The 24,578-nt window shown below is 41.2% G+C and overlaps 1 protein-coding gene and 1 long non-coding RNA gene across 2 annotated transcripts in view; one reads left to right on the forward strand and one right to left on the reverse strand.

Annotated features, from left to right (window-relative positions):
- The window catches only part of LOC137153687 (sodium channel protein type 2 subunit alpha-like), a 186,679-nt gene that overhangs the window by 104,651 nt on the left and 57,450 nt on the right, over positions 1–24,578 (forward strand). Inside the window, exons 16-18 of the mRNA XM_067549309.1 lie at positions 5,337–5,510; positions 7,162–7,518; positions 9,997–10,446. Of these exons, the coding sequence (XP_067405410.1) occupies positions 5,337–5,510; positions 7,162–7,518; positions 9,997–10,446 (981 nt within the window). The remainder of the gene's footprint in view (positions 1–5,336; positions 5,511–7,161; positions 7,519–9,996; positions 10,447–24,578) is intronic.
- Positions 1–24,578, reverse strand: part of LOC137153688 (uncharacterized) — a 166,581-nt gene that overhangs the window by 34,218 nt on the left and 107,785 nt on the right. The gene's annotated exons all lie outside the window — the stretch shown is intronic.

Below are 24,578 nucleotides of genomic sequence, written 5' to 3' on the forward strand. Positions count from 1 at the left end.
AATCCCCCTTCATGTAGCTGAAGACTGCTATCAAATCCTCTCTCACTTTTGTCTTCTGCAGACTAAATAAGCCCATTTCCCTTAGCCTTATAAGTCATGTGCCCCAGCCCCCTGATCATTTTTGTTGCCCTCCGCTGGACTCTCCAATTTGTTCACGTCCTTTCTGTACTGGGGGGCCCAAAACTGGACACACTGCTCCATATGTGGCCTCACCAGTGCCAAATAGAAGGGAATAAACATTCTCTCTTTGAGTGATTGCTCATATCCATTCCATTATAGGTGTGTGCGCGACCCGTGCACAGATTCCCGGAACTTTTTTCCCTTAGCTAGCTCCGTAGGGTCGGCTCAGGCACCCCCTGGAGTACCGCGCTCATGCCGCGGTACATAGGGCACTGCTGACCCTGCGGCCCCTCAGTTCCTTCTTTCCGCCTGTGACGGTTACTGGAACGTCTGCCTCTTGCATACAAATGCAAGTAGCATCCCTTAGTGTTATAGCTTTATTTATTTATGGTTCTAGTTTATTGTTTTTCTAATAGTGATTAGTAAGTAGTTAAGTAGATAGTGCCCTTAGGGGCTAGAGCTGAGCCATGCCTGGCTCCACCGGGTTTAAAACCTGCACCGCATGTGCAAAATCCTTCCCCGTGAGTGATCCTCATGACCGTTGCCTCCGATGCCTCAGGGAGCAACACAGGAAAGAAAAATGCAGGATCTGTAGGTCCTTCAAGCCAAGGACCCAGAAGGAGAGGAATGTGAGACTGAAGGCGATCCTGATGGAGTCCGCGCTCCGTTCGGACTCTGAGCCGTTGCGTTCTCCTGCAGCACCGAGTGTCTCGTCAGTGCGGAGCGCTCCACCGGCACAGACATCGGCACCGACGCCGGCACCGCTATCGGCACCGAATAAAAAGAAGCGGCGGGAAGCCGCACACATGGACTCCCCCCTGCTACCAGGAAAGCAGGGGGTGCAACAGGAGATGCCCCAGCCACGTGCCGTGGAGAGTACTCGGGCACCGGCATCTCCTTACAGAGAGCCTACCCCAACTCCTGGGGGTTGGGGAGCACCTCTGCAAGGGCCGTCGACACCGGAGGCTTTCGCTGCGGCACGCACCTTCATGGGGCTGCCTACGCCTCCATCCCCCCCTCGGCCGAGGGTTCCGGGACCGGTGTCTCGGGGTAAAACCGCGTTGGGTTGCCCCGGTGGGTGGAAGAGACGGGAGTCGAGGTCTCCCCCCAGACGGTCAAGGACCCCAGGCGTCTGAACAAGTTTGTCAGGCGCACCAGGTTTCATATGGTTTCCCTAGCCTCCATTATTCCTGCCCTAGATCCAGAGGACTGGTATGCTGCCCTCGACCTGAAGGACGCATATTTTCATATCACTATCCTTCCAGGTCACAGAAAGTTCTTAAGGTTTATGGTAGCTGGATGCCACTACCAGTTTGCAGCCCTACCCTTTGGCCTTTCATCTGCGCCAAGGGTATTCACAAAATGCATGACAGTGGTAGCGGCCCACCTGTGCCGCAGGGGGGTCCAGATATTCCCTTACCTGGACGACTGGCTGATCCGGGGCAAGTCCAGGGCCCATGTGAGGAACAGCCTGGCTCTTACCTGTGCCACATGCACCAGATTGGGGCTGCTCATAAACGAGCAGAAGTCCACTCTTACCCCGGTGCAGCGCATAGAGTTCATAGGGGCCACATTGGATGCCACCCAGGCCAGAGCTTTCCTCCCTCAGACTCGGTTCGAAACAATGACCGCCATAATCAGCGATTTGCACAGGTCCCCCACAACGACAGCCAGGCACTGCCTTCAGCTGTTGGGACACATGGCGGCATGTACTTATGTGGTGAGGCTGGCTCGCCTCAAGCTCAGGCCTCTCCAAGGGTGGCTGGCCTCAGTCTATGCACCGGCCAGACACCGGCTGAACAAGGTGGTCACGGTTCCTGCCCAGGTACTGTCCTCCCTGGACTGGTGGAGGGACCCCGGGGAGGTTCTGAGGGGCATCCCCTTCAGAGACTTGGCCCGCTCAGTGACCCTCATAACGGACGCCTCAGACAAGGGTTGAGGGGCCCACATCAGCAAGGACCTGAGCACCCAGGGACTATGGTCACTAGACGAGAGAGCTCTCCATATAAATGTCAGAGAGCTCAGGGCAATCCGCTTGGCCTGCAAGGTCTTCATCATATTCCTGAAGGGCAGGATGGTCCAGGCCCTTACAGACAACACGGCGACCATGTTTTATATAAACAGACAGGAGGATGCGCACTCCTTCTCTGGGACCTGGCGGTGAGGCACGATTTTCACATATCTGCCTCTCACCTCCCGGGGGTCAGGAACGACGAGGCGGACCACCTCAGCAGGTCGTTCTTACCCCGCCACGACTGGTCACTGCATCTAGAGATGGTGACTTCGATCTTCTGGAAGTGGGGGGTTCCCCAACTGGACTTATTCGCGTCGTCCTGGAACAAGAAGTGCCGAGGTTCTGCTCACTCCAGGGTTGTGAGCCAGGCTCCCTCTCCGACGCGTTCCTCATAGACTGGAAGGGGACCCTTCATTATGCGCTTCCCCCCATCCCGCTCCTGCCCAAGGTCCTTTTGAAAATAAAGAGGGACAGGGCGGACGTGATATTGATTGCACTAGCCTGGCCGCGGCAGCACTGGTACACTATGCTGCTCAACCTGTCCATTGACACGTCGATCCTGCTCCCGAGGCGTTACAACCTCCTCTCACAGGACCAGGGTTGCCTGCTGCACCCGGACCTGGACTCCCTCCACTTGACGGCATGGGGACTCCGTGGCTGACGGAGGGAGAGAGGGCCTGCTCGATGCTAATCTAGCAGATTCTGCTGGGCAGCAGGAAACCTTCCACTCAGGTTGTGTACCGGGCCAAGTGGAAGCGCTTTACCTGTTGGGCGGAGTCCTGGGGTATCCCACCGTCCAGTTCGCCCATACAAATGATCTTGGAGTACCTGCTCCACCTGAAGCCCCAGGGTTTAGCACTGGCTTCCCTAAAGGTGCACCTGACAGCTATCTCGGCTTTTCACCAGCCGATGGAAGGGCGTACCCTATTCTCCCACCCCATGTCAGTCAGGTTCCTCAAGGGGGTGGAGAGGCTGTATCCTCAGGTCTGTGACCCGGTGCCTCCCTGGGATCTAAACCTGGTCCTCGCCATGTTGTCAGGACTCCCCTTTGAGCCCATGGCCACATGCCCGCTGCTCATCCTCTCTTGGAAGGTAGCCTTCCTGGTGGCCATTACATCGGCTAGGAGGGTCTCCGAGATAAGAGCTTTGACCTCGGAGCCCCCCTACATGGTCTTCTACAAAGATAAGGTCAGACTGAGACCCCACCCGGCGTTCCTGCCTAAGGTGGTGTCCCAGTTTCATTATAACCAGGATATCTTCCTCCCTGTGTTTTTTCCTAAACCGCACAGTTCAGAGGAGGAGCGGAGATGGCACTCCCTGGATGTCAGACGAGCCCTGGCCTACTACATTGAGCGGACCAGGCCGTTCCGGAAGTCAACACAGCTGTTCATGTCAGTGGTGGACCGGATGAAAGGCTCACCCGTCTCCACCCAGTACATCTCCACCTGGATCACCGCCTGTATCAGGACCTGCTACGAGCGGGTGAAGGTGCCACTTCCAGGAGCTGTGACAGCGCACTCAACCAGAGCGCAGGCCTCATCGGCGGCCTTCCTGGGAAGAGTGCCCCTGCAGGACATCTGCAGAGCAGCGACCTGGTCGTCGGTCCACACTTTCACGTCCCACTACGCCATAGTGCAGCAGGCGAAAGAGGACGTGGGCTTCGGCAGGACCGTCCTGATGAGAGCAACTCACCGTTGACTCCTACCCACCTCCAAGATATGGCTATTTAATCACCTATAATGGAATGGATATGAGCAATCACTCAAAGAGAGAAAACAGGGTTACTTACCAGTAACTGTTGTTCTTCGAGATGTGTTGCTCATATCCATTCCACACCCACCCTCCGTCCCCACTGCCGGAGTCGGCAGAAAGAAGGGACTGAGGGGCTGCAAGGTCGGCAGCGCCCTATGTACTGCGGCGTGAGCACGGTACTCCAGGGGCACCTGAGCCGACCCTACAGAGCTAGCTAAGGGAAAGAAGTTCCGGGAATCTGTGCACCGGGCGCACACACACCTATAATGGAATGGATATGAGCAACACATCTGTTACTGGTAAGTAATCCTGTTTTTCCCTCGATCTGCTGGCAGTGCTCCTACTGATGCAGCCCGATATGCCATTAGCCTTCTTGGTAATAAGGGCACACTATCAACTCATATCCAGCTTCTTGTGTACTGTAACCCTCCAGTCCTTTTCTGCAGAACTACTGCTTAGCCAGTCTGCCCTGGTCTGCAGCAATGCCTGGGATTCTTCTGTCCTAAGTGCACAAGGACTCTGCACTTGTCTTTGTTGAATCTCATCAGATATTTTTTGGCCCAATCCTCCAATTTGTATAGGTCACTCTGTATCCTATCCCTACCCTCCAGCGTCTACCACTCCCCCCAACTTAGTGTCATCTACAAACTTGCTAAGGGTGCAATTCACCTTATCCTCCAGCTTATTAATGAATTATTATTTAATAAACATTTTATGTCACAAAGCTTGTCTCAAATCTTATTTTTGCAATCAGCATTTTAAAATTATACTTTAGTCACTATCAGCAAATATTAGAAAAGAGGGAGGTATCAATATAATAATTGACTTTTTTAATTCACTGGGACCAGCGTATTAGCAAAAATATATTTATATTAAGGCTTTTAACTTCCATAGTTTGCACTAGTCAACTTCAGTTATTAAAAACAAAAATTTACTTTTTTCAAACTTGATTAATACTTTCCTGAATAGATTAATATTAATTTTATTTCTAAAGACTGAGGACAACCACTTTAACTGATTAGGAGTTTACTAAAATTCCTGTATAGCTTTGTAATGAAAACAATGGATATTCTATCCATGCTCTCAAGTTTCAGAGGGGTAGCCGTGTTAGTCTATTTTCAGCAAAATAAGGAGAGTTCTGTGGCACTTTAGAGACTAACAAATTTATTTGGGCATAAGCTTTGTCAGATGCATGCTGGTTTTTTTCTATCCATGTTCTGTTTTTCATAACAGGCTAACTTCAGCCTTGTGTAACTCCATTGATGATAATGGAGTTAGACCATGGATTATTTTGATCCAGAATATTCCTGTATTTTCTGTGAGATTTAATTTTTTATTACTGACACCTTGCTGCAATAAAGATATCACTTATTACTCTATCTATCCTTTGTTTCTAATTTTACTTGTTTTTATAACTGTATAAGACTAACAAATTACATTCTCCATTTAGGTTTTTACTGGGATCTTCACAGCAGAAATGGTCCTCAAGTTAGTTGCCATGCATCCTTACTATTATTTCCAAGTAGGCTGGAATATTTTTGATGGGATTATTGTTACCCTTAGTTTGGTGGAGCTTTTTCTTTCAAATGTGGATGGACTGTCAGTTCTCCGATCATTCAGACTGGTAAATATATTAGCAAACAATGTAATCTCAAAATTCAAAATGTAATGTAATTTCAAAATGTAATGTAAATTCAAAATTTGTATGTTTATGTAAATTCATCAGTATTTTCACTGTACATGTAATTTTCCTTACATGCCAAAAGATGCCTGTTTCTAGGTACTGGTCTTCTGAAAGTTATTTACATTATTACTGCAAAGTAATATATGTAATTTTATAGTTCAGAAACAGTAAAACAGTAATTCAACTAAAGGCAATCATAATTAGAGTAATTTGCATTAATATGACTTCATAATAATTTCATTACTGTGCAATTCACTATTGTTGCTATTGCAATTCACTGATAGTTAAGAATGTAGAATATAATTTTTTCCTTGTGTGTGTTGGGCAAAGATGTAAATAAGAAAAGTTATAGGGAGAAATTATTTACAGTCCTTATTTATCTTCATGGGCTTGTCTTCACTTACCTCCATGATTCAGCGGCAGTCAACTGAAGTTACGCAAGCTATGCAAAAAACTTGGGTAACTCCCGTCGACTTCTCTGCTTCTCTTCTGCGCGCAGTCTTCACTGCATTGCACCGACGGGAACCACATTCCTGTTGATGCAGCGCTACGCCACTTGAGAAGGAGGGCTTAATACATCGATTTCTGGATCGACTGAGCGGGTCTTCATTGACCGCTCAGTCGATCCAGAAAAATCGATCTGATGGCAGCAACTTTGCTGCTGTCAGTGTAGCCGTAGTCCATGTCATACTGTTATGTCAAAGGAACAGAACTCTTCTTTTCAAATACTGGATTTATGTCCAATGACTAAATTACAAAAAGTTAATATTAGCTATGTAAGACTTTTATCAGTAGTGAAGTTCAGCTATGGGAGAAAGGGAGAAATATTTCATTTTTAGAACAACAATTGAGTAGCTGAGGCATTACTATCTGAGGCTTTTTTTTTCTATCTGACTTAACATGATCTTTTGTGGTTAAGAATAGAAATGGACGTAATGAAAAAAATTTCTTAAATTTTGCTGGATCAGGAATTGGATGTTACAAAGGTCTCCAATTTATGCTTTTTCCTCATATCTACAAATATTGTCTGTTTTGTATTTGGCTTTTCATTCCATACTTACACCCATGAAGATCTTTTCTACATTGTGTGAAGAATATTCCTCTAATCAATATGTTTTTATCTTTTAAGTGTTTTGTGGAAATTTACCTTAAAAGGTCTCTGCTTCAGTGTGATGCATTCTGTTTCCTCTCCACCCTTTTCCGTGCATGATACGAATAGTCTGTCATGCTCACAAGCCTTACAGGTTGTATAAGTGGGACATTCCACTTGTTATGTCAAGCTGGGCAGTAGAAGAATGCATGACTTCAGTTTCTGCCGCACACGGGGTAATGAAGGTTCAGAGCTTAATTAGTACAATTATAAATCTGTAGAACTTTGTGGACTTCCATAAGACCTGATTGTGAGTGAGTTGTGGAACTTGGAGGGTCATCCTTAGGTGGTATGATCCCTAGGGAGTGTGGTAATTTAATGTTAAATTAAGATAAAACATTAAGATTTTTTGCATTAAGGGACTACTCGTAGTCTATGGTCCTAAGTACCTTTCTACAGCTTCGTTGTAATTAATGATGCTTCTTTATTCTTGTTTTACAGTTGCGAATTTTCAAGTTGGCAAAATCTTGGCCCACACTAAATAAACTCATAAAGATTATTGGTAACTCAGTGGGGGCTTTGGGAAATTTGACCTTGGTGCTGGCCATCATTGTCTTCATTTTTGCTGTCGTTGGCATGCAGCTGTTTGGTAAAAGCTACAAGGATTGTGTCTGCAAGATCTCCACTGACTGTGTACTTCCACGCTGGCACATGCAAGACTTTTTTCACTCTTTTTTGATTGTATTCCGAGTGTTGTGTGGAGAATGGATAGAGACTATGTGGGACTGTATGGAGGTTGCTGGCCAAGTAATGTGCCTTATCGTTTTCATGATGGTCATGGTGATTGGAAATCTAGTGGTATGTAACCAAAACAAAGGAATGGAACAGCCATTATGATTACAGGAGCAGTACTGTATATTTTCTGTTGTTAGCTATTCTGTTCTATATTGGTTCTTATACTGTGCTTATCACCATAGTCTCTGAGCACCTCTCAGTAGTGCATTATGTAATATGACTATAATTTGTCATATGTGTGTTCTCTCATCTTTTCCCAGGAGGAGAAGTGTGTTCAGGAGAATGTGAGTTTTTTTGTTTTGGAATTTTTTTTATATAGTGTAACGTAATGTGCGTGTGTGTGTGCGCACGCACAGACACACACATTACTATGTGTTTATGTTAGAGAAGACAAGGTCAAAGAAATGTGCCTTGTGCTCAAAGCAGAAGATGGAGGGTTTGTGCTGGTCCTTAGTTCCTGTTGCTAGGTTTATTTTGTGGTTTTGTTTTTTCTTCATCATGACATCTGCAATCTTGGGCCAGCCCTCAAGAAAGCCCTGTCCCCTACATAAATGAACTTTATCCTTCTTGTAGAAAGTTCCGTTATACCAGAAATGACTGGCTTTGATCTGTTCCATTAACATACAGATTTTGGCTTTCACTCCCCTCTTCCCAATAAAACATCAGTCATAGGAGAAATCTTGTTCAGGTTCTGCCAGTCAGATACAAGTACAAAAACATTTTAAAAAAATAAGAAAATGTGATTGCAAAACCAAAAAATTGACAGCAAGAGCTTAAGAGTAGGTATAATACCCGAAACATTTTCTTTTTCAATTTCATTTTTGAAAACCTGTTCCACACTGAACAATATAAACAAAGCCTAAAATATAGAGCTCAGTTTAAAATACATATAGACAATTCTGGCTTATCACTGTGATGGCTGATATGAAAAAGATCTCCAAAAAGTGAGTTTTTAAAAAAAATTAGATGTACATAATACATGCATAGACATGTGCCTGCATGTACTCATGAAATTGCAAATACTTTGTTTTTCTGACAAAAAATTAAATTCTGAAATATAAAAATTCGTTCAACAAAGAAATTGAAGAGTTTTTTCCTCATTCAGTTAGCACATTATTTTGTTAAACTCCAAAGAAGATAAAAATTCTCTGTCATCAAAATCCAAGAAAAGATACTTCTAGTTTTGCAAATGCACTTTTTAATAGGAAAGACGAGTGTGGCTTTACAAGCATGATCCAGAGCCCACTGAAGTCATTCCATTGACTTCAGTGGACTTTGGATCAAGCCTGAAAGCCTCTGTCCTTTTCCTATTTTTTAGTGATGCTATGCAGTAACTATGTGATTATGATGAAGGCATTTTCATATTTGTGATCCCAGATTATATGAAACTGAATTTTAAAGTTAGATTAAGGTTTGTGTGTGTGTGTGTGTTTTCTTCATTATGGCATCACCTGGGCAAGAGGTACATTTCCATACTTTAACATGGATGAATTTCTTTAAACTTTAACCTTAACTCTCCTGAGTTTGTAAGGCATGATTTGGGGATAATTACAACATTCTTGTAATGTATATTTAACCTTGGTTCAGATATGCATTATCACTTCAAATCCAGTTTAATGTAGTTTTTTATCTGGGAATAGATAGGCATGCCGGATCACCAGCTAAATGTCATGTGCATCTCTTTATGTACTTATGAGGATCCTACAGGTGTTAGGTAGAATAAATCTTCCTAGGTTAACCTAAAAATACACAGAACTATTTAAAAAAAAGCCAAACTTTTCCTACATTAAATAAACCAGGAAAAGCCGAAGTATGCTAGTTAAAATTTCTATAAAAGCATTTCCCTATATTTCTATTCCAGATTTCATAGTCCTATACATTTGTGCTTCATCAAAGAATTGATGCTTGCAATTACAGATTTCCTTTTCTTTGTATATGTTAGTTGTATTATTATTTAGGATAGTAACATTCTATATTATTTACCACAGTTTCATTTTCCAATGGTCTTATTTATTTATTACATAAAGTTTAATTGGTTTTATGGTATAAGGAACATGGTATAATAGGATTAAGAAAATACCAATACCATTAGTGTGTGGAAACAAAAAATAAAAAGTATTTACATTAGTACTGAAAACCAGAAGTTGAAAAGAATATATTTTTTATTTATGTGCACAGGACCATTTATATACTCAAGAAATCCTGAGTTCTAACTTTACTGTATGACCTTGATAAAGTTGCTTAACCAGTATGTATCTAAGTTTCCATCTGTAAAATGAAGATTTAACTATACTTACCTTTTCGAGAGTGTTGTGATGATTAATTAATTAATGTTAGCACAACTCTTTGAAGATGTAAAATGCTAGATATTTAAATAATAAATTATAATTTCAAAGTGATTTGCAGAGATTTAGCTCCACAATTGTTCTGCATGCACTAAAATTTTATCAGAGTACAGTAATATGAAACCATTATGTTTAAAAATAATTTTTAATATGAAAAAGAGAAAGTAAAGATCTAGCAGTATCTATTTGTTTTTAGGTATTGAACCTGTTTTTGGCCTTGCTGCTGAGCTCCTTTAGTTCAGACAACCTTGCTGCTACAGAAGATGATAATGAAGCAAACAATCTGCAGGTTGCTGTGGCAAGGATTCAGAGGGGAATAGATTATGTGAAAAGAAAAGCACTTGAATGTTCCCAAAAAACTTTTATGAAAAGATCAAAAGGTGTAGATGAAATACAATCAATCAATCAGTTAAACCACAAGGAAGACAGCTGCACTTCCAACCCTACTGTTGCTGAAATGAACAAAAATCTGGATAATCGCAAAGATGAGAGAGAAATCACTGGTGTTGTAGGCAACCATGATTATGCATTAGTCATACACAACCCAAGCCTTACTGTGACAGTACCAATTGCTGTTGGGGAATCGGATTTTGAACATTTAAATACAGAAGAGTTCAGCAGTGAGTCAGAGGAGGAAAGCAAAGAGGTAGGACTTGAAAATATTTATACTGTGTAAGTGTGTGTGTGTGTGCGGTACACAGTCAGTTGTGGTTGCCCTCAATTTTGGCATCAATTATATTCTTTCATATTATGGCATACATTATTATTATTTGGATGCCACAAGTTCATGATTTTTTAATGTAATTGTCAAGGAACATATATGACAAATTTATATTTAATCATGGAAATATGGGACTACAGGGATGGATCTTAGTCATTCCTCCTGCACTGAAGCAGGACCAAGTACACCTAAACCATCCTTGACAGAAGTTTGTCTAACCTGTTCTTAAAAATCTCCAATCATGGGGATTCCACAACCTCCTCTGGTGTAACCTCTTTGAGGATTTAACTTTCTAGCTATAAGGGTGGTTTTCCTAACATAAATCTCTCTGTTTTACAGATTAAGATGATTAATTCTTGTTCTACCTTTAGGACAAGCAGCTGACATGGGGAGCAGCTGATCACTTTCCTCTTTATAATAGCTCTTAACATGCTTGAAGGCTGTTATCAGCTCCCCACTCAGTTTTCTTCTCTCAGAACTAAACATACACAGATTTGTTTTAACCTTTCCTAATAGATTAGGTTTTCTAAATATTTTATCATTTTTGTTGCTTTGCTCTGGACTCTTTTCAATTTGTTCACTTCTTTCCTAAAGTGTGGCACCTAAAAATGGGTGCAGTACATCAGCTCAATGCCGAGTAGAGCAGAAGCATTCCTTCTATGTCTTGCCCCAGAGTGACATTTTGCCTTTTTCATGCTTGTTGCACATGGCTGGCTTTCATTCACTTTGTGATCCATTATAACCCTCAGATCCTTTTTTAGCAATACTACCATCTAGCCAGTAGTTCCTCATTTTATATTTGAGCATTGGATTTTTCCTTCCTGAGTATAGTACTTTGACCTTATTTTTATTGAATTTCATCTTGTTGACTTCAGACCAGTTCTCCAATTTATCAAGATATTTTTAAATTCTAATCTTGACCTCCAGAATGCTTATTACCCCATCTTAGTGTTATCTGCAGATTTTCCTCTCCACTGTCCAAGTCATTCATGAAAATATTGAATAGTACTGGACTTAGGACTGATCTGCAGGACTCTACTAGATAGGTCCTCCCAGTTTGACAGTGAACCATTGATAACCACTCAGGGTATGGCCTTTCAACTAGTTTTGTACCCATCTTATAGTAATTTCATCTAGACCATATTTTCTACTTCGTTTATAGGAAATGTCATGTGGGACTGTGTCAAAGGTCTTACTGAAATAAGGATATATCATGTCTACTACTTCTGACTCTCCACTAGGCCAAAGAAGGAAATTAGATTGGTTTGGCATCACTTGTTCTTCACAACTACATATTGACTATTCCTTATCACCCTGTTCTTCTCTAGGTGTTTACGAATTGTTTAACAATTTATTCCAGAATCTTCCGCATATCACAGTTAGGTTGGCTGGTCTATACTTTCCTGAGTTGTCTTTGTTCCCCTTTTTAAAGATAGGTACTATATTTGCTCTTCTCCAGTCTTTGGGAGACCCATCCTCCATGTGTTCTTGAAAATAATTGCTTAATGGTTCTGAGATTTCTTCAGCTAGTTCCTTAAGTACTCTAAGGTGGATTTCATCAGGCCCTGCTGTCTTGAATATATTTAACTTACTGAAATATTTTTAACCTGTTTTTTCCCTACTCAGGCTTGTGTTGCTTCCCTTTTGTTTTTAATATTAATTGTGTTAAGTGACTGTTCACAATTAACAATTTTAGTGAAGACTGAAGTAGAATAGGCATTAAACACCTCTGCCTTGATGTTGTTTGTTACTGGGGCCTGGTCTACACTTATGCAGTGGTCAATGGGAGAATTGCAAGCTATGTAATATAGCTTGTATATCTCCCGTTGACTTACTTGTATTGTTTACCGCAGCGTCTTCACTGCGCTGCATCGATGGGAGATGCCCTCTGGTCAATGTAGCCTTATTATTTTTGAGGAGGTAGATTTATTGCACTGACTGGAGAGCTCTTCCGGGATCTATTGGGGGGTCTCCACAGCCCACTCAGTCAATACTGATGTATTGATCTGTGCAGCTCTGGAAGTGTAGACATACCCTAGCTCACCTTCCCAGCTAAGTAGTGGATCTACATTTTTCCTTCATCTTTCTCTTGCTCTTGGTGTATTTTACATCCCTTGCTAGGTGTAAGCCATTTTGTGCTTCAACCTGTCTGATTTTTGTCCCCATATGCTTGTACTATTCTTTTGTACTCCTCCTTAGGAATTTGTCCCTGTTTCCACTTTTTGTAGGATTCCTTTTTGATTTTTAGGTGATTAAAGAGCTCCTGATGCAGCCATATTGGCCTCTCAAGGCTCCCTATAGTGATATTTTTCAAGTCATATTGCTTATGAGGAGCAATAATGTACATCAGTCTTTTCATCACAGTACATACGGCCTGGACTAGCAGATACAAAGTCTTTTCTCCAGCACCTGAAATAGAATCCAATTTTGTGTACTGTTGCCTACCACTTGCTGAGTGCCGTCGATTTCCAATAAAGTCAATAGAAGTTGAGGGATTGAACCCTTAGTGACTAGATAGTTAATATGGGAAAGAGGAACTAAAGAAACAGGGGGACCCAGGCAGAATTTCAGGAAGGAGGGATATGTTCCTTGTAGGAATGTCTGAAAATAATAATTAGTCTCTTTTCTGAACTGACAATTACATGGAATAAAAAAAACTAATGTGTATGTTCAGAGTAAACCTAGATAAAAAATCAACCGAATCCCCAGGAAATCCATATCATTGATTCGATAGACAGTTATATCAATTGTTGTAAAATGAGAAAGAAATTCAAGTATCAATTTAAAACAATTAATTTAACATTATTAAAACATCTGAAAATTATTAGAACTTCTGGTATCTGGGTCTGATCTGAAGCCTTTTGAAGTCAATGATCAGTTTTCCCGTACCTAGTGTTAAAACTGGAAAAATATTTGAAAGAGAACAATAAGTTTTATAATTTGAACATCTCCAATAAAATTTTAGATAGGAATAATCAAATAGCAAACTGAAAGTATTAAACTAATTTCTTGCCTGTCATTTGTAGCAGCTCTCACTGATAAGTACAGTGGTCCAAATTCATCTTGGTATTGTAATTTCTTTGACTTCAAGTATTTCTGGAGCATGGATTAATTTAATCTACTGAATTTTTATGTGAAAATAATTTATTGTGTGTGTTCTTTTAAACAAGTTATTGAAATAAATTTGCTGTATCAAAGTGTAGTCAGATTAGACTTTAATTTGAAAGACTAAATAATGAAAGGTTTTATATGTTTTGATTATTTTCTTGTAGTTTAGTATACAGTGTTGAAATATTATTGTATTCATTTGCTCTAGAAACAATACAGTTATCAAAACTTGACTTGTTCCATGTATTTTAAGAGGCATCTGACACCCTGTGTATCATCTTCACCTCTCAAATGAAAGGAAAATGTGTGTTTTAATTGATGGTTATATAGAATTAGAAGGGGCTGTAATTTTGTCCCTTCCATCTCTACTCTCTAGGATACAGTATCTTCTGCATGAAAAGTGTCAAGTCATTACCCTTTTAAAAGTTACTGAAAGACCTTTTTACTTTTAAAATATTCATAACACATTTTAATGTTTTAACCACTTTTTGTAAGGTGTCTAGAATGTTTTGGTTAATAGGTGCTATATAAACTAAATATATTGTTTTTTATTAATCTGAATAATGGATATTGGATTTTGTTAGATGTTTCTTCTTTTCTTGGAAGAAGTGTTGAATGTTTCCAGGTATCATGATATTGTTTTGATGTCACTATAAAATTTGATAACTGCACTGTGGAAATTGTTACCCTGAGCCATTGAAGAGGTCATTGTTACTCATCTTGAATATTTCATATTTTGGGTAACAAATTCCAGAGCTGCTCTCCATTAATATTCAAGTTTAAACATATGTTTAAACTTTAAAGTGTTATCTGCTTTTCTTTTAAATTAGTCAGATTGGGAAAAGTGGCTTAGACAATCAGAGTGGCCAATGAGACAAATTAATTAGCAGAATCATAATATCTATATGCAATATGTTTGTAATCAGTATGGAAATTGGTTATGTTTTTGTTAGAGAGTCTACAGAGATATTATGTTAGATCTGGAGTCTGGTCTTTTGACACATAGTCCTAACGGGGCTGGCTGCAGCCAGGGATCACCAGAGTGTAGAGATGCCCAACCCACACTGTGTTTTTTCTATTCAAACTCCATACTCAGATGGCTGGGCGTAGGTTGAATAGGAAGTGTTTTGGTAGCTCCATGCCATCTGAGGTTTCTCCTATGATGGAGAAAACTTGAGGTGGAGGGGTTTTGCCTGATTTTGAATCCAGCTTGCACCAGAAGACTGATGCAAAGCAGATTTAACACACTAGAAGATCACAGATTTATCTTAGGTATAGAATTACATTTTAACAGTGATGCATATCTGTTGTTATACAGAATTACATTTTATATGTTAAATGTTTTTCTGTTGATTACATAAAAATGGTAAAATAAAAGCAATCACATATTGAATGTGATAATAGGCAAAATTCATACCTGAGAATTTGAATTTGGCTCATTATGACAGATTGTTCTGTGGTCACTTTCAGAAACTGTATACTAAATACATTTTAGTGGACAGAATATAATGAAGAGAGAGAGAAAAGGAAGAAGAAAAATATTTTCTGATTTTTTTTTAAAGATCTAGTTAATAACACCTGACGGTATTCTAAAACTATTTGCAGACATAATGTAGATGTAAGTGTGTTGTAATTTTTTTAATTGTCAGTTCCAACTCTAATGTACATTTATCAGCGTCAATCTGCTTATATTAGTTCTTTCAGTATGTCTTTGTATACATGTCTGCTGAAGTCTCTGATCAACCAATGTGTAAATTATGTTTTGGAAATTTGTAACATAGTTCGAAAATATATTTTAAAATATTTTGGAAGCCATATTGAGCTGTTTCCAGCACAAAAAACCCCAGAGGCATTGTATTTTGAACTTCATTTCCTACCATTCTTACTTCTCACAGGATAAATTCAACCTGGCTCAGTCAAGAATGGAGCTCTGGTGCTTTGTAACCAGACAGAGCTACGGGTCAGCACTCTTACCCAGATTACCTAAACAAATCATACATATATGATTACTTTTTAAATAAATATTCACTGCATGAGTCTCAGCTATAATATATTCCTTCCCCATCCATTGTAATACAATAGAAACATGCGCAGCTACTCTGTAAGCTGTGTCATGTGACTCACATCACAGCATGATCAGGGGGCAACCCCAACATCATGTTGGTACTTTATGTATCATATTTCAGTGCTATAAAAATGCACGCTCTGTAAATATTTTTTTAATTTGAATTATAAAGTGACAAGAACCCTCAATTTTAAGATAGTGTTTTTAAAAAATACAAAAATCTTTTATTTGAAACTTGTTTATAATTTTATTGTTATATTAAAGAAAACATTTGGATATCTTATAATTACAAACATTCTGATCACATTCATTCCTTTAATGCATATTTAAGTAAATATTTATTATTACTTTGATTATTTGTTTGCTAAAAAGTGATTATTTTTGGTAAGATATGTTGAATGTTCTTTTACTTGCTTTTAACTTTTAAGATTTAAGGTGTAGTTTTCTCCATTAAGAAAAACTAAAACTTTCAAAATTTTAGGAATAAAGCCCCCAATCTTGCAACCATTCACATACCTACTTAACTTCATGCACGTGGATAGTTCCATTGAACTCCATGGTACTATGCAGCGCACCAAGTTAGGCATGTGTAAAACCGTTCGCGAGATCAGAACCTAAGACCCTAGGAAAATGTCCATATTCATTTTGTTCATCATCATCATTAAATGTGTCCCTGTGAACATAGCCCAGTAGGTTTATTCAGAGAAACACAAACTTCATCCTAAACGAAAGATTTTTAAGTCAGAGTTAATGTTTAAATAGATACATTTTAATTTAAAGTAATATATTACAGTGTGGGCACTGAAATAAAGTGTTTGTACAGCATCTAGTACAATGGTATCCTGGACCATGACTAGGATTCCTAGGCACTACAGTAGGCATCCTTCAGTCTCGAGAGACCATGGGTATGTGCCTCTGAGAGGTAAAAAATACACTTGGTTGGTGTTATGGGAGCCACAATGTGGCTGAAGAGACCCACTTGAGAGTAACAATCTCTGCTGCATTTGTTGCATTTAAAGGTGGTAATTCAACCCTTTGGGCTCTGCCTTCTGCTAGCTCTTTTCTCCTCTGCTAAACTCGACTCCTTCCTCTTGTAGCTTTGGAGACCTTTATTGAGCACTTGTTTCCAAAGGCTGTGGTCCTGAGTGTGATCTTCCCAGTTATCCATATCTTTGAGATCTTACTCGCACACATTCTTGAAATGCAGTTTTGGGCATCCTTTAGATCTTTTTTTAGATGTCAATTCACTATAGATGATGTCCTTTGGGATGCGCCAATCATTAATTCGGTACACATGCCCAAGCCAGCAGAGGTGTCTCTGATAAAGGAGTGTTTTGCAATCTGGATATGCTGTCCCACATGAGCACCTCAGTGTTGGTGACTCTGTCCCTCCAGGAGATTCCAAAAATTTGTTGAAGACAAATAGGGAATAGGAAGGCTGTTGAGCCTTTTTCCTGATGAGCATATAAGGTCTATGTCTCGCTCCCATACAAAAGTGTACTGATAAAACATGCACGATACACACATCTTCGTGTGTTCTGTCAGTTTATTGTTTTGCTCGATCTAAATATTGTTGTAGCAGCTTTTCCGATGTGGATGTTGAGTTTCGTTTCAAGTCAAAGGTAGACTGCGATAGTGGACCCCAGGTATGTGAACTCATTCACCACTTCAAATTCATAATTATTGATGTTGATGGAGGGGGCTTCTTCAACTCCTTGGCACATTATATTAATCTTTTTTGAAGCTTATAGTAAGCCCGAAGTCTTGGCAGGCTTTGGAAAAACTGTCCATGAGATTTTGGAGATGGATTTCTGTGTGCGTTGTCAGTGCTATGTTACTAGCCAAGAGGAGGTGTTAGATAAGGGCCTCCTTAATCTTTGTTTTAGATCTAAGTCTTCCAAGATTGAACAGCTTTCCATCAGATCTTGTGTGCAAGTAGATTACCTCAGTTGAGGAACTGAAAGCTTGATTCTAAACAGAGTTGGGACGAGTACATAACCTTGCTTGACCCTGCTTTGAATCTGGAAAGCCTCAGAGATTGAGCCATTGTATTGGACTGTGCCAGACATGTTTTCATTGAAGGACCAAATCATGCTTAAGAGGGGGCGGGGGGCAGGGGCATCCAATTTTTTCTAGAAGCGCAAATAGTCTGCTTCTACTGACAAGGTCAAAAACCTTTGTGAGATCAATAAAGGCTATGTAAAGGGGCTTTTTTGTTATCTGCATTTCTCTTGTAGTTGTCACTGCAAGACACTGCATTTATACAAGTAATAAATAATAATTTTGAAAATGAGGAAATTCAAAGTTAAAGTTACAAGAAAATGTGTAAGCATCAAGAAATAAGACTGTAGGTCAAAACCCATAAAACTAAAAATGTAAAAATAGTTAAGAGTACAACACAGACCTTAACTGAGCTCAGCTGTGTGCTCCCTCATCCTGCTCCCTCACCCTCATTTATCTGGGGTGAATTTTACTTGCTGCCAGTTAATGGAAGTTGAAGTGCAATTTGAATTGTGTACGTAATCTTCGGTTGTACAATCCTGCAGAATACAATGCACTCTTCCTTTTGGCCTATGTTGAGTATAGAGAGAATCTCAGCTGTAACTTTTAAGGATTTTTGTGGCATTGGAGTTCTGTAGCAAGTATATACATAACTGACTACTTTCTGCCTTTTTAAGAAGCCTTGTAGCAATTTGGGGTGAAAGAATGCAAAAAAGTGGGTTATAGTTGTCATATCCAGGCACACGGGTGGGACAAGGGATGAGGGCAGTGTCTTGTGTAGCTCATACATGTAGGGTAATATGTGAAATGCTGTGTTCTCAGGAGCATGCCCTTAGGGCTGTGAGATCCAGCCTCTAATTAGCTAATAAGTTTGCAGTTTACCAATACATAGTGTGGTAAAGTCAGGCCAGATGGCTACAAAAGGGTATAACTATTTGAGTACGAGTGCCCACCACTAAAGGCCCCTCCCCCAGCCTAAGGTGAGGAGCCACCGGACCCAGGACTCAACTGATTCCGTGGGACAACAAATGAAAAAACAAGAAGGGGCATGAGGGTCAAAGGGTCGAACAGAGGGAACTGGAAGGAGACACTGAGCAGAGAACCCCGAACAGCGTCCACTGCTCCCGGAAGGTGTCAAGGGAGCCAGCGGACACTGCCCAGAGGAACTGCACCCGGATACGTGAATGGACAGAGGAACGGAAGTAGGCCCCACAGTCACAGAGCGCCCCCTCTGCCAACCTCCTCTCCCTGGTCTTGTAGATAGCCAGTTTGGCCAGGGCCGGGAGGAGGTTGACGAGGAGGTCCCGCGACTTCGTGGGGCCATGGATGGGGTGTGCATAGATGAACAGGTGCGGGGAGAAGTGCAGCCAGAACCTCAGCAGGAGGAAGACATGCGCCAGGGTCTCCCTCACGCCGCAATAGGGGCAGGTGTCGGGGTGAGAGGTGAACCGCGCCAAGTACACGCCCGTGCTCACGGTTCCATGAAGGAGCTGCCAACTGATGTCCCCGATGGGCCGTGGAGTCAAGGTGGAGTACAGACTGGCTCACTGGAGGTCTTCACCCTCCATAGGTGGCAGCAGGTCCCGCCACTTGGTGTACCAAGGCTGGTATGTGAGCTAGTCTGCTAAAGGCTCTTTTCCCTGCAGGCAGAGGAGAGGTTACTGCAGGTCAATTAGAGAAACCTGGAGCCAATTAAGGGCTACTCCAGGTCTACTTAAACCCTGCCTCCCATAAAGGGTGGGGGGAGGAGAGAGAAGGAAGCTGTCAGAAGGCTGGTGGCAACAGGAAGAGAGACTCCCCCCGACTAGGAGAAAGTGCCTTTCTGCGGCCAGAGAGGCAGGGAAGGAAAAACCCTGGCCCCAGCCTGCAGGGATAACCAATGTGGCTCTGATCCTCCAGTGCTTTACCACCACCTTTACAGCCCCAGGCAGGAGCCGTAGAAAGGTACCTCCTGGGGCCATGAGATATACACCGCCTGAAACTACCCGCCCTCCTGTTGGGTTGAAGGGCACTGCTCAGGCCTGAAATAAGGCCAGCACCCCAAACGCTTCGCTAAAGAGGTGCCAAGGGAAAAGGACAAAAGACTTGTCCAGGTTGGGGCAGAGTTACTACAGGCCCCACTGCCAAAGGAGACTGTGGCTACACCACCAGTGTAGAGAGTATAAATTTATTGCTATAGCTAAAAAATTCATTATGAATGCTGGTCCAGGTATTAAAACTGTTACCATTGTCATTTACTAAATAGTTCCATACTTTGACATTTTGGGACTACTGTTTTTTTTAATAAATCTTATTAAAAATTGATCAACATTGACAAATTATATAAAGCAGGAGTCTAATCCAAGTGATGGTCTTGATTCACACCGGCCAGTGCCGGAAGATAGTTCACAGAGATTAACTTTAAATTCTCTTTTGGGGCTTCATGAAAGCCACCACCAGAGGAAGCTTCTTATACAACTCATCTCCTGAGTTACTCCTAATCTGATCCAATCCTTTTAGTGGGCAGCTTTAGCCATCTCTGGACCTCTCATTGGCATAGTGTGGTAGATAGATTATGCCATCTTGCTCCTGCTTCCAGCTGCCCAGAAATCAAAACAATGAATCTAGCACAAATTGTGAAATGAAAATTATAAACTTCTAATTCTTTGACAAACATTTGGATTTTGAATTTTAACTCCAAATGTTTGTTGGGGTTACACTGGTAATTGATATACCTCTTAATAACATTTTTTTTGTCTACAGTTTGCATAGCTTTTGAGATTGGTTATTTTGTGAATACTTGTACGTGGGTTGTCTGTGTCTATAGAAGTCCTATTCTTGATTCTCTTACCGTGGAAAATGTCTTGCAACCTGTCTTACAGAGACATTGCTCTGACTCTTTCACCAAGATGTGCATGAAATTTATCAACTGAATATTTCTACCTGGGAGCCCAATTTTGCCACCTTTACTTACATTAAGTAGTACATTATTTAGCTAGTAGTCTAATTCATTGGTTCTCAATCAGTGATGTGTGTATTCCAGGGGGTACACAGAGGTCTTCTGGAGGGTACATCAACTCATCTAAATATTTTCCTAGTTTTACAACAGACTACATAAAAAACACTAGCAAAGTCAGTACAAACTAAAACTTCATACAGACAGACTTGTTTATACTGGTTTATATACTATACACTGAAATGTAAGGGCAAAATTTATATTCCAACTGATTTATTTTATAATTATATGGTAAAAATAAGAAACTAAGCAATTTTTCAGTAGCAGTGTACTGTGACACTTTTATATTTTTATGTCTGATTTTGTAAGCAAATAGTTTTTAAGTGAGGTGGAACTTGAGGGTATGCAAAACAAATCAGACCCCTGAAAAGGGTACAGTAGTCTGGAAAGGTTGAGAGCCACTGGTCTAATTAATGGAGTAAGATACTGTTCAGCTGAGTCAGGATGGCAGATTCTGTGCCTGAAAATAAAGGATACACTTGTATCATGTCTTCCCATTTGGTCTCATCAATTAGAAGTCTGTGATAGGAGCTCAATTTTTAAAACAGAATCAGCATTTTCCTCTGAAAGGAGAGAGAGATCGAGATCTGAATAAGTAGAAAATACTCTTTCCTCTTTAGATCTTTCATCCTTGGAATAAGACATTCTAAATATTCCATTTCTATTTCCACTTTGTAGTAGAGTATTACCAGATACGTTTTTTTCTCCTGAGAGGTTCTTAGCATCCTTTATGAAGCCCTGAGGATATATCTGTTTTACATTTTAAATAATCTCCTTTCCCTCCCTATGCAAATTGCCATCCTCCAGATTAGGACTAGATCCAGCTCACTTAGAGCCAATTAGAAAAGCAGTTCCTCAAGTGACTACAGCAGTATCATATGATGGAACCAAGGCACTCATTTCTTTCGATGGACTAAGTATGTTTCCTTGGGAGCATTCCCAGTCCATATTCACCTGAAGAGTGAGAGTCCTGCATGGATAATTGTGAGCTGCTTCCTCACTCTTCACTCTGACTCCTTTTGAGAGCATCATGGTGACTAATTTGCTCATTTTTCTCCAAGCAGGTTTTTTTTTTTTTTAATGCTACACATAAAAGGATATATTTTTCCCTGATTTTTTTGTTTAGCAATTGCTAGCTGGTAAACATCTTCAACTGGAGGTTGGAAATTATGTGGGAAATTTGCTTTTCTGAATATTAAAATGTGAACTGTTCATGTTTTAAAATATAAACACAGTAGATTGTATCACTTGAATCATTATTTAAATATTAAGTATTTAATAGCTGCTAAGACAATATTTATAAATTCATAGAACTTCAATATTTCAGACATTTTCTCATTTGCTGTTGCACTTGAAGTGATTATCACTAACAGGTCTCCATTTACTAACAACTACCACTCTTCAGTTGCTTTCCAGGATGGATAAAATCATAATTAAAATATTTTGTGATTTTTTTTTTAGTATTTAAATCTATTTAATTTAAATCAGATATTTTTATTTACACTGTTTTTATTTCTTTACTTACTTTTGTATAGTCTTAATTGCCAAATTGGATTTTTTTTTGGTAATTTTCTTTAATGTTTCTGAATTATTAGTATTTCAGATTTAACAGAGATTTTTTTATGAAGAAATTTCACAATTTAAAATGCTCATGTGTGCTGAAGAAAACATGTTCAGGACCATATTAATATCCTTACTGTGAGAAGAACAAAAACTTAAATACAAAATTGACAGGCAAATAGCCCATGCTATGTTTACACCCACACTCTCTTTTGATATATCTAATAAGACAGATAAAGTAATTCATCTAAATTACATGGGGCTGTGCTTCTAAGTCACTTAAGACTAAATCCAGTAGGGACTTGTGCACTACCACACTTAGCATGGCAGTGCCTAACTTTCAGGCACACACCTCCCCAGTGGAATGCACAGCCCAAAGTTATGTACCTAAGCTCCTGGTACAATGCATGGAGAGGGATGGGTGTTTAAGGATTCACAAAAGCCAGCAAGCTGAGCAGGGAGCTGCCTAAACTAGCCAATAGCAAATGCTGAGGGGAGGGTTGAGGCCTAAGCCTTGCTACTCTCGAGTTAGGCACCAAATTCTGGATTGGAGGGACGTGCGAGTCTTCACTTGGGATTCACAGCCATGACCCTCTGCTGAAATTGGACACCTAAACTGTTTCTTGGAAGAAAGGCAGCAGTGCACATCTAATGCTGCAAAAAATGGCCTAGGGAGACGCAAGAGGAAGAGGAGATAAGGAGTAAGCCTCCCTTATAGCCTTTATGGTTAGTGGGAGATTCGTGTTTGATTCCCCTCCCATGCCTCGTGTGGTGAAGGTATTTGAAGATGGGGTTCTTCTTCGAGTGCTTGCTCATGTCCATTCCCAATTAGGTGTGTGTGCACCACATACACTGGTGCTGGAAATTTTTCCCCTAGTGGTATCTATAGGGCTTTGCCAGCTCCTCTCCCTCTCAATTCCTTCTTATCGCCTGTGATGGTGCTGGAATGTTCCCTTGCTCCTACAAGTCCTTGGTCAATCTAGTGGAACTTCTGTGTAAGTCACAACATTCAGCTGGAAGCGGTGCACCTTCCCGAGGTCAAGAACACATTAGCAGATTGCCTCAGCAAATCCTTTTGCTCTCACCATGAGTGGTTGCTCCACGTGGAGGTGGCCACCTCATCTTTCAAAGTGGGGCACTTCCTGAGTGGACCTCTTCGCCACCAAGGGGAACAGGAAATGCAATTAGTTCTGCTTCCTGCAAGGGCTCAATGATGGCTCACTGACTGATGCCTTTCTCCTGCCATGGTTGAGCAGTGTCATGTAAGCCTTCCCACCAATACCACTGATACACAAGGTCCTCATAAAAATCAAGAGAGACAGAGCACAGGTCATTGTGGTGGCCTCGGTGTGGCCGCGTCAGCTCTGGTACAGGATGCTACTTGAGCTATCAGTGACCCACCTTTGGACGCTCCCGTCGCTGCTGGACTTTTTCTCCCAGGATCATGGTTGTCCGCTCCACCTGAACCTAGTCTCCTTGCACCTGATGGCATGGATGCTCCATGGCTAAGCCGGGAAAAGCAATCCTGCTTGACTCAGATCCAGAAGATTCTGCTGGAAAACAGAAAACCCTCCACCGGAGCATCTTACCTAGCCAAGTGGAAGTGCTTCACCTGCAGGGCAGTTCACCATGTTCTCCAGCAAAATTGCCTATGCAGATGTTCTTGGACTATTTGCTCCATCTAGAACAGGAAAGTTTGGCATTCTCATCTGTTAAAGTGTACCTACTGGCAATATTGGCATTTCACCCTTCTATACAGGACAGAACAGTTTTTTCGCACAAGATGACAGCCAGATTCCTCAGAGGCCTGGAAAGGCTCTTCCCACCATTATGAGATCCAATTCCCCAATGGGATCTGAACCTCATCCTCTCCAGGCTCACTGGGCCATCATTTGAGCCCTTGGCTTCCTGTTCTCTCACTTACCTGTCCTGGAAGTTTACATTCCTAATAGTGATTATGTCAGTGAGGTGGGTGTCAGAGATTAAGGCCTTTTACAAAGCCAAGGTCCATCTACGACCTCACCTGGCTTTCCTGCCAAAGGTGATATCCCACTTCCATATCAGCCAAGACAATTTTCTACTGGTCTTCTGTCCAAAATCTCACAATTACACCAGGGAGAGATGTCTCCACACTTGATGTCAGGAGAGCCCTGACTTTCTATGTTGACAGGACCAGGCCCTTCTATCAATCCACACAACTCTTTGTTCCAATTGCTGACTGAATGAAAGGGCAACCAGTTGCACCCCAGCAAATCTGGATGTGGATCACATCCTGCATTTACCCCCAGCATGCCTAACAGCCCACTCAACAAGGGCCCATGTGTCTTC

The sequence above is a fragment of the Emydura macquarii genome, unplaced genomic scaffold, assembly GCF_026122565.2.
Source record: "Emydura macquarii macquarii isolate MOO-44397 ecotype Brisbane River unplaced genomic scaffold, CSIRO-AGI_Emac_v2 contig_1253, whole genome shotgun sequence".
Classification (NCBI taxonomy): domain Eukaryota; kingdom Metazoa; phylum Chordata; order Testudines; family Chelidae; genus Emydura; species Emydura macquarii.